General features: G+C 37.7%; 2 protein-coding genes across 4 annotated transcripts; one reads left to right on the top strand and one right to left on the bottom strand.

The window, feature by feature from the left end:
- On the top strand, positions 812-5,902 carry LOC109712513 (hexokinase-1-like). Its single transcript, XM_020236109.1, has 10 exons — positions 812-1,128; positions 1,639-1,789; positions 1,891-2,073; positions 2,241-2,315; positions 2,746-2,889; positions 3,044-3,142; positions 3,218-3,348; positions 4,227-4,308; positions 4,960-5,274; positions 5,559-5,902. Exons 1-10 carry the CDS (start codon positions 863-865, stop codon positions 5,634-5,636), a joined length of 1,524 nt encoding a protein of 507 aa, XP_020091698.1. The 5' UTR covers positions 812-862; the 3' UTR covers positions 5,637-5,902.
- On the bottom strand, positions 6,363-9,198 carry LOC109713362 (malate dehydrogenase, glyoxysomal). Of its 3 annotated transcripts, none has more exons than XM_020237409.1 (9): positions 8,953-9,198; positions 8,462-8,746; positions 7,780-8,094; positions 7,555-7,644; positions 7,357-7,440; positions 7,178-7,213; positions 6,969-7,058; positions 6,742-6,836; positions 6,363-6,620 (listed from the first exon to the last, which is right to left on the bottom strand). In XM_020237409.1, exons 2-9 carry the CDS (start codon positions 8,675-8,677, stop codon positions 6,548-6,550), a joined length of 999 nt encoding a protein of 332 aa, XP_020092998.1. In that variant the 5' UTR covers positions 8,678-8,746; positions 8,953-9,198; the 3' UTR covers positions 6,363-6,547. The 3 variants fall into 3 exon arrangements, with proteins under 3 accessions (XP_020092998.1, XP_020092999.1, XP_020092997.1); XM_020237410.1 differs by having other exon boundaries at positions 8,462-8,717; XM_020237408.1 differs by having other exon boundaries at positions 8,462-8,677.

Genomic DNA, 10,306 nt, shown 5'->3' with positions numbered 1-10,306 from the left:
TTCAGCAGATAAAACTGTGGATTTTGTTAATTTTAAAAGATGTTAGCTCATGGAGTTATTTATTTTAACATATCTTTATTTAATTTTAAAGTTAATTTAGTTTGACACAATTTCAGGTGGTAATTAGTAGAGCATTTGCGTCTTCGTTTCGAGTCCATGACATTGCGTGTATTTTACAAAAATTTTATGTTCTTCCCAATGTAATTATTTCTTGATATTCTTTTTTACGGCATGTGTGTCTGACATACAATCCTTTTAAAATAATATATTTAAAATATATGTATTTTTGAGAGAAACTAATAATTTACAGATATTTTGTACGACAAACAGTAAAACTATTTTAATATACGAACAGTAATTTTCAACATCATCTTGTAATCATTATCCAAATTTTAGTCATATTTTTTTTTTCATACTTTTACAGTTGAATCTATTAATTACTTCAATTAGTATTTTCGATCAATAATTTATAATTTATCATTTTAAAAATATATTTATCACATCAGCCTTATTCTTCTACTGCCACATTAGCCTTATTCTTCTCAACTGAAGGCCTAGGCAATTTTGAAATAACGCCTATAATTTTTTTTAAAAAAAATTGACATTTTTTTAAGTTTTTCTTTTTAAATTAAATAAATAATTAAATTAAATAATTTAAAATTTTTAAAAATTACTGGTAAAGTGAGCAACGTGCAAATTACGAACGCGGTTCCGCCAAGCGGAAACGGAATGAGAGAAAACCCCGCCTCCGAAATCGGTAACAAGCGGAATGCAGTTGCCGAATATGAGGGAGCGCGACGTTACCCTCCCCCGCTCTCCTCGCTCCACGATCACATCCACGAGGTGGAGGAGGAACCACCGGATGAGGAAGAGCGCGGCGGCGGCGGCGGCGGTGGTGGCGGCGGGGGCTGCGTTCGCCGCCGCGGCGCTCTGGTATCGCCGGAGCTCGCGACGGTGGAGGCGCGCCGAGCTCATAATGAGGGAGCTCAAGGAGCCGTGCGAAACGTCGGTGGAAAGGCTGTGGGCGGTGGCCGACGCCATGGCCGACGAGATGAGAGCCGGGATCGCCTCTGAGGGAAGGACCAGCCTCAGAATGATCGCGGATCCTTCTATATCTCTCCCCACCGGGTAATTCGTGATCCCCTCTTCGATTTTGAGATAGTTTGGTTGGAAATGTAGTGTATGATGTTGCAGAATCAATCTTTAGTCCATTTACTACGATTCGGGTTGGATCACCTTCCTCCTTGCTCATAATGTTGATTCTAAACCTTTTTGTATGGTATTGATAATCACCTAAAGGCTAAATGGCTTTATATGGGGATCTTTGTTGCAAAAGAGAGCTTCGCTTGGAGTAAGGAATTGTATTTTCGTTATAAATAGTTGCAAGTATCATGAAAGTGGTTTACTTCTAATGATTAGGTATTAGAACGGTTACAAAACGGTGCTCACTACTATAGTGCGAAGCAATTTTTTTTGAGTGGGAATATTATGGGGTGGTTTCCTATGCATGCATTGAAAGAGGAGACAAATATACATGTAGTTCATTTCCCTAAAATGAGAAGGGGATTAGTCCTAAGTTCCTGGGTTTTCATGGAAAGATTTAGTTGGGATTTTATTTTTTCTTTCCTATGACTGCAGTTGCGAGGAAGGGTTATTCTATGGTTTGCAGTTTGGCCCAGCAAGTGTTCGGATGATTCGCTTATTACTAGGTGGAAATGATGCTCGTGTTGTTGAAAAGGAAATATCTGAGGTCCCCGTGCCACCTAAGTTGATGGTTGGGACATCTGAGGTGAGAAATCATTATTGTCACCATAGTGAACTTGTTTTGGATTTAGGGGATCCTAAAGGAAAAAAAGAAAAAGAAACGAGGATTACATTTATTTGTTTCAGGAATTATACAATTTTATAGCTGCAGAGCTGGTAAAGTTCATATCTACGGGCAATGCGAATATGGGCCCTCATGATGGAATGCCAGGGGAAATCGGCGTTACATTTTCATTTCCTGTTGTTCAAGACTTGGAATCAGATTATTTCAGTGTTGAGTGGACCATAGGATTCTCAATTAAGGAGATGGTAAGCTTCAACTCTAATAGCTGATTGGTTCTCTTGCCGGGGAGGATGATTTTCTACTTAAAACCTGGCGATTTTTCCAGATTCAAGAATTGGACATGGTTTGTTCGCTAAAAGTGGCTTTTATTGTAATGCTTGTATTTAGCCTTGACCCTATGAAATGGATTTAGGAGGGAAGAGACGCTGTGGCAGCCATGAACAAGGCTTTGGAGAAACATGGTGTTGAGATGCGCATCTCTTTACTGGTAATATTCACCTTCTTTAGTACCTTTTCTCTGGTTCATCATCTGTAGTTGCCTACTGTCTTGTTTCTTATTCTTTTCCATACGATCAGTCGGTTGATTTTGGCTATTGTGTATTGTGATTGTAATGATTGTTATATACATAACAATATTTGGTCAGTTGGAGCTCTACTAAAGAGTTTTTTATTAGAGTTATTTAAAGAAGTGTCGACAACATTTTTCATTAAATTCTACTCAACAGATTCTCGATGTAGCTTAAGAAGCTTTATGTTGGAGATTATTAATATTGAAAGCTCTAAACTTTTTGTGGGTCAAATGCCTGGTTTGTGAAAGATTCTGTTTTCAAGAGAAGAGGAAATATTCCAGAAGCCAGGCCAAACATGTTTTATATGTAGAATGCTATTTTAAGGTCTATTTCTATGATCGTAATCAGGCTAATGATACCGTCGGGATACTGGCTGGAGGTAGATACTGCTGTAAGGAAACTGTGGCTGCTGTTATGTTGGGAATGAAGACTAATGCTGCCTACACAGAGCCCTTTAATGGAGAAAATCCTCATAACAAGCACAGAGATACGGTCAGTAGCTCTTTCATTCTTATAGAATTACTCCAATACGACCATGTTACCTTTCTGTTGGATAAGCGCAGATGAGAGTAGACCAAGCAAATCTATAAAATTTTTATTGATCTGGTGCTGTGAATTGTCTCGAGTTGTGCTGCTCCTTTTCCAGATTATTAACATGGAATTGGGGAATTTCAAGTCACCTAATCTTCCTATAACTGAATTTGATACTGATTTAGATGCTGCCAGTGCCAACCCTGGAGAGCAGGTATAATTCTTGGCTCTCGTCTCTTGCAAATAAATGATCCGTTTGTTTTATAACATAAACTTACCTCATCTTCAGATCTTTGCGAAGCTCGTCTGTGGAGTATACTTAGGAGATATTGTTAGAAGGGTGCTATTAAAAATGGCTGAAGAAACTGCTTTATTTGGTGACACCATCCCATCGAAGCTTAGAATACCTTTTGTGCTCAAGTATGCTCTTTTTCACCATATGCCTGTTTCTGTTAACAGTAACATAAAATTAAGATGCCATCTTGAGCCAGAGAACTGGAGATGCTGTTGGTATAAAGCATTAATATTGGTACTCTGGTGCAGTTTGCACTAAATGCCAATATCAAAACTAGAAAAAAAAGGGTGGGGGGAAACAGTACCCTTTTTTTCTTTTCAGATCTATTTTGGGAATGAACTGGATTAGTGAAGTTTTGTTCTTTTACTAGATCATTCCACTCTTTGCTGCTAAACTAAAATTGAGCTCTCTTTATTGCTCATTTTTCTTATAGTTGATCTATGACTGCAATATTTCATTGATATTGGTTCAACAATTGCCTCAACTCTTAAAAGAATTAATAACTTAATTGAGTAGTTAGCTAGCAGCAAAGTGTGTCACATTTTTCTGTGTCTGCCTGTAAATTGAGTTGCCAGGACACTTCAAAATATTGTCTTCACTGTTTTAAATTCTCTTCTATTCAAACACTTAGCATTTCCACCTTTGATTCTTCATCCACTTCATTATCATCCATTTGTCCCATTCTTCCACATTGTATCGAAGGCATGCACCAACTGCTTAAAAATAACCTAATCCTTGTTAGATTTTGTAAAGTTTCATAACCGCAGGGATCAAGCACCTGGCCAAAGATTAATTATTCATTCTGTAGCTTATTTCAGTAGAGATTGCTTTCTCTTTATGCTATCTTGCAGTATCTTTTTATTATCCATGTGTAAATTTGGCCATTATCTTATGTCTATTGCATTAGCTTTGGCCTCTGTACTTATTATAATATTTGCTTCAGTCAAATTCATCATGACTTTTTGATGACCAATGGATCTTTAATATGTATGCTTGTTTGCAGAATTCCTGATATGGCTGCAATGCATCAGGACATGTCAGAGGACCTTATGGTTGTTGGAGAGAAACTAGATCAGATATTAGGGGTATGCAAATAGGGTTCAACCCTGTTTAATCAAAAAAAAAGATGTTAGGGGTATGATATCATAATAATGGAGTGAACCTTGTAAGTTTAGAGCATGCTTCTTATTTGGAGTGTCCAAAAATTGGTCAGTCCTAACAAGACTATTTAACCAGAATATCAGATTTAGGTATAATATTTTATCCATCATGCATGCACCAACTTTCTAATTTGTTGAGCAAGTGCAATAGTCTATTTATACTGAGTCATCAGCTTTTTGGCCAAACATATTCAAATCTACTCCCTGAACAGGTCTCTGCACTATAATTTTTTAAATTTGAAGCACAGCTATCTAGTTGTTTGATTTAAAATTTCTATTAAACTTAATTGTCTTTATAAACTATATTTATGGGGTTTTCTATAAAATAATGGAATATTAATTCTATATTTTTTTTTTCTGGAAACCATTTAGTTTTTGCTGAAATTTTAACCAGAAGCCAAACTCAGATTATATTTGAATTGCCAAGTAACATTTGGATGGTGTGTGTACTTTACATTCTCTGAGTAATGTGACTTTTGCTTTTCATGACCAATATTGCTGATTTACTCAATATAGCAAGTTTTGAACGTATCTCAGGAACTAATATTAATCTTATTTGCTCTTTGTTTCATCCAGATTCCAAATACTACATTGAGGATGCGCAAACTTGTTTTTGAGGTGTGTGAGATTGTAACAAGACGTGGCGCTTATTTAGCTGCAGCTGGAATACTGGGGATCCTAAAGAAGATTGGAAAGGATAGCGCAGATGAGAAGGTAGCTGTTGCAGTGGAGGGTAACATCTACGAGCACTACCGACTATTCCGAGAGTATTTGCATAATGGAGTGGAGGTGATGCTCCGTGAAAGAGTCGCAACTAATGTAGTGATCCAGCACTTTAATGATGTCTCAAGAATCGGAGCTGCACTGCTTTCAGCATCAAACTCACATAACGTAAGAAATGCTAAGTTCTGATGCTTTAAGTGCCCATTTGGGTTGGTTTCTGGAATAGATTCTCTACAACAAAGCATTTGGCAAACAAAACTTTAGAACTTCTGTTGTGGTTGGGAAACTGAAATAAGCAATCTTGATCTAGAAAGCAAAAGCTATAATTTGAAGTATTTGCTTCTGCTGTAGAGAGAAGTTGTTTAAGCATGTTTATCAGAAAAGATGTCAATTGTTCTTTTTACCTCTTTGATGATATTTAACATGTTTTTCCTTCTCCTGAATTGCTGCAGGAGCTCGGCTATAGCTATGCAGACGCTGTTAAGAGAAGAGTTCCTTCTGAGACATTTAATGCCGGCATAACCAACTAACGTTCCGCAATCATCGCGAAAAAGCTTTGAGAATTCCTTTTTCCACACACGTATTGACTTCTTTCCAAATCCATGGGGTATCACCCCCTCTTTTTATTTTTTATTTATTAACTTTTTTTGTTTTTGAGCAAGAAGATAATGAAACCTATTGTATAGTAGCAGACGCAGATAATGATAACAAGATAGTGAGTGTTATTAGCTCACATTATTTTTGTCTTAGGTGGTGAAAAGTTTATAGTGTGTACTATTGTTCAGTGGAAATCCAATTCAATAGGCTATTAGTTCCTCTTTATGAGCCAATATTTACTACTCTTGCACTGAATTCAGAAACTCTGTAAAACTCGTGTGCTCCGTCTGTGGTTCATCCTGTTGGTAACTCTTTATTCTGCTCCAACAACACAAGTTAGGTGTTCACAAACTCATGTCTAAATCCGTAAGGCTGAAATTAGTTTCTAGCTGGCGTGGAGAGCAGACCTAAACTAAGTTTCAGGAACCAAAGTGGCAAATCGAAATTCAATTTGGTGCCTGAGAAATTTAATGCAACACAAGCTATTGAAAGCTTATTTGAATGCTCATTTGGTACCATTTCTATAGCAGTTGCTTCAGCTTTTTAGGGAGAAGCAGAAGCCAAGGTTTTGACAACAAAGGTCTACAGCTTGTGAGCTGAGGAAGAAGCTAGAACATGTTTTTTATATCCCCTAGTAGCCAACATGCAAGAAACAGTAATTATTCATGAAAAGTTTGCACCTTTAAACAAGATCTTGCAAATTCAAATGTTATGTAGCATAATTACAGTACTCATATAACTTTTCTATAGGAGTGCGTAACAATAATCAACAGACATTTTTATGTATATTAGTATCTTATAAGGTTGATAGCAGATAAGCTAGGCTTCTAACTCACTTATCACTTCATTTGTTAATGAAAGAGACACCCTTCTGAATACTCTCGGCTAACTCTTTCTTTGCCTTCTCCAAACCAGCCCTGCAATTGTGAAGGAGAGAGAAAATCATATTGGTAAATTTGGTAAAAATATTCTGTTAAAAAAAATTACGGGCAAAAACTCAAAAATTCAATAACAAAGCAATTAAATTAAGCTTCAGACCTCTCAAACTCATTCAATGGTCCAAGAGGCAAAAACTCGTCGATTCCCTGTCGTCCTATCCGCACTTTTGTGGCAAAGAATGGAAGCTCCGTGACCTATAACATCTCCCGTAAAGAGGAAGAAGAAAAAAAAGAAAAGGAAGAAAAAGGAAATTGGAAGATTATAATAATCTCATAAAATCAAATATGCGTGGGGAAGGAGAAAAGAATGATAGGGACGAAAAGAACCTGAGAAGCTACATAAGAGCACTCGACAATGCCGGCATCTCCTCGCAATCCCCGCAAGCATGCGTCGGCAAATTTAGCAGCAGCATATGCCTACAGAGGTTTTATTTATTTATGTTTTTTTATTCCACCAGTAATATGTTATTGGTAGCTGCAGTGCGCAAGAAAAGAAGACAGCCGATTAAGTAAAGCAAAATCACAAAGCAACGAACCATCGAGAGAGTAGCCGATCCTGTTCCAGCTTTTGCCTGCATTGAGAAAAGGGGAATGAAAAAGTTTCAACTGAATGAGTAGTGCGTACGAATAGCAGGAACAATGACGAGAAATTTTAGCGACATAAATTGATGGCAAACAGCATTAAGTCAGATATCGAGGAAAAATAGTATTTTACCTCAACAACCTCCGTTCCTCCATTCTGAATGCGATCGGTGAGATATGCAATCTCTTCAGGCGTGAACGAACTAGGAGGATTAACCTGGTTGAAGTTAAAACAGTCCAACTCAAACTAATAATGGATGTAAAAGAACTCCAAATTACCCTCAATGAGAAAGTAAATCAGCAACATCAATAAAAAGTGTTTCCTCTTTACCTGTGAAAGGAGAGGTAATATTGTAACACCTGCATGTCCACCAACCACAGGAACATTAACATCTCTGGGATCAATCCCTAACACTTCAGCCTACAAGCGACATCAAGAACATATCAACTCAACAATGAGAATGGTGCAACTCGTAATTCTCCAAATTATAAGAAAAAAGATCTAACGCCAATATGGATATTAGTGCGGTAAGCAAGTTCTGTTTATCATGCACACCACAAATGTATTGGCTCTCGCTACATCGAGAGTCGTCACTCCAAGCAGCTTCTTGGGATTGTAGGTTCCGGCCTTCTTAAAAACTTCAGCAGCAATAGGGACGGTAGAGTTCACGGGGTTGCTGATCAAATTCACGACCGCATTGGGGCAGCACTTAGCAACCCCCTCGCAAAGGGTCCGAACAATTCCGGCGTTGATTTTGAACAGATCGTCTCTCGTCATTCCTGGCTTTCGAGGAACTCCGGCAGGAATGATAACGAGATCCATTCCGGTGAGTGCGCTTTCCAACTGTGGCTGGCCCAAGAAGCCACGGACCTGGATAAGTTCGAATTAGTTACAATTTACCATGTTTAAGATTCTAGAATATTACCACCTTAATAATTCGTTTTAATGAGCCATATCTAAGTCGCAGGAACTTGTGTAGCTGCATGTAGAGATAAGAATATAGTTCGAGCAATCATAATTTGTCAAACACAGTGAAAACAGGACCCTTTAAATAGGTACAAAAAATCATATTAAGTTTGAAAAAAACTACACCATGAATTATTTAAGTTCCAAGAAGCTGCAATGAACCATAACACATACCATATTGCCTACTATACAAGAATAACTCCTGCAATGAGAATATGAGATAGTAACTTCAAAATTAATGAAAAGGAAAGATAAATTCGACTGAAATTACCACGGCGCCGGTGTCCATGTGGCTGAGATCGGCAGTGACGCCGGGGGAGTTGACGACATCGTAGAGATGGAGAACCGACACGAGAGGATTCATCTTCATCAGCATTGCGAGCGGCTGACCGATCCCGCCGGCGGCGCCCAATATCGCCACTTTGAATCCGGGCGCCCCTCCTTTCGCCCGGCAGTCAGAGCGCCTCAGCCACCATTTCTCCTCCATCTTCGAACCAAAATCCCGTACAGATAAACTCCATTCAGAACTAGCATGATATCACGCAATCTATCACAACTATGGTAGAAAACTAAAGTAATTACTCATCATGATTGCCATGAAAGACTAATGTTTCTGCGCGCACTAAATTTTGAATTCTTATTAATCTGAGAAATTTAAGATTACAGGCGAAGTCCACTAATTCAGCATCGTAAGAACACACAACGAAGTTCCATCTCTGCACTGAGAGAGTGGCGGGATCGAAAATGAGTGGAAAAGCAGACCTGGAGATTGGGAGGGCGGAGATGAGCGGCGAGTTTGGCGATGCGGCGCGACGCCTCTCCGCTCGGCTGCATCTTCGGGGATCGGAATCGCGACTAAAAGCGGGGGGCTGATCTGGGTGTGTTTATGTATATGTAAATGTGAGATGATGCGTTTGAGGTTAATAATAATAATAATAATAAAATGGGGAGATTGGGATGGGATGCGTGCGGCGTTCGAATCCTTATCCTGCTGTTGTGGTTCTCCGATCTCGGCGAAGCAGCAGCAGCAGCAAAAGAAAAAAAAAAAAAAAAAAAAAAAAAAAAAAAAAAAAAAAAAACTGCATTTTTTATTGAATTCTCTTTTCCTCCAGCAGAAAACTTTTGGACGCACCTTGTTCACCACGTCATCCGTGGACCGAGCACGTTTTGGTAATTACTCGAAATGGGCTGGTACGGAAATTTTGGGGCCCATTTGGTTTGATCCTTATTGGGCTAAATGGGCCGTGCTTTAAATGTGAATTGCAGGAAATTGGGTCTTAGTTGCTATTACCCAGCCCATAATTGCGTCAACTTCATCGTGTAGGCTTGGGCCACACTCCAACCAATCCTTTCCTTTCCTTTCTCTTTTTTTTTTTTTTTTTTTTTTTTTTTACTTTCCCTTTCATCCCAAAATTTTTATTCCAAACAAAACAGAGCAGGGATTGTAATATTTTGATAATTTCTTATATTTTTTGTTGAAAATATTCAAATTATTATCATTCGATTCAAGTTGAAAGTTATAAAAGGTGTTAGTGAATTAGTGAAATCATTATATATTTCATATTTCTAGATGATAGAAATATTAGATTATCATGAATTACGAGATATTCTCACTTTCATTTATGAATAAGAATATACTAGTTCTTGCAACTTAGCTAAGTGTTTGACAAGCTTGCTATTCGAAATATAAAATATATAATAATTTTAAAATATTATAAATCTTTGAATCATACGTATATTAATTTTTTTCTTTTTACCCCTCTTTTCTCTCTTTTTCACTCTCTTTTTTTTTCCCCCTGATTTAAAAAAGTTAGAACAAAACCAAGCAAGTTTAGAGAAACTTGTCGGAGGAAACCATGTGCTGCTACGTGACGGGGCACAGTAGCGAGAGGAAGAAATTGCACCATGAAAAGACTTGGGAGGAAAAAAACAACATACCTTCTTTGACTTCAATTTATTAGTCACTAAAGAGGATTGTGATTTGGTATCAAATTCCGTTTTATTCTGACGCAATGTAAGATATAATACTATTTGATAAATCGCTATCAAAATAATACTAATTAGAATATTTAACAACATCGAAGTATTTCTTACAGTTTTATCAGAACCATTGAAT

Source organism: Ananas comosus, linkage group 7 (assembly GCF_001540865.1).
Source record: "Ananas comosus cultivar F153 linkage group 7, ASM154086v1, whole genome shotgun sequence".
Lineage (NCBI taxonomy): Eukaryota > Viridiplantae > Streptophyta > Magnoliopsida > Poales > Bromeliaceae > Ananas > Ananas comosus.
This window is presented reverse-complemented; position numbering and strand designations above follow the sequence as displayed.

Excerpts from the sequence above, each read along its gene's own strand:
- LOC109712513 (XM_020236109.1), top strand. The coding sequence starts at position 863 with ATGAGGAAGAGCGCGGCGGCGGCGGCGGCGGTGGTGGCGGCGGGGGCT. Across the intron at positions 1,790-1,890 it reads TGATGGTTGGGACATCTGAG|GAATTATACAATTTTATAGC; the intron begins GTGAGAAATCAT and ends TATTTGTTTCAG. Across the intron at positions 2,316-2,745 it reads AGATGCGCATCTCTTTACTG|GCTAATGATACCGTCGGGAT; the intron begins GTAATATTCACC and ends GATCGTAATCAG.
- LOC109713362 (XM_020237408.1), bottom strand. The coding sequence starts at position 9,024 with ATGCAGCCGAGCGGAGAGGCGTCGCGCCGCATCGCCAAACTCGCCGCT. Across the intron at positions 8,095-8,461 it reads ACATGGACACCGGCGCCGTG|GTCCGTGGCTTCTTGGGCCA; the intron begins GTAATTTCAGTC and ends GAACTTATCCAG. Across the intron at positions 7,645-7,779 it reads CGAGAGCCAATACATTTGTG|GCTGAAGTGTTAGGGATTGA; the intron begins GTGTGCATGATA and ends TGTCGCTTGTAG.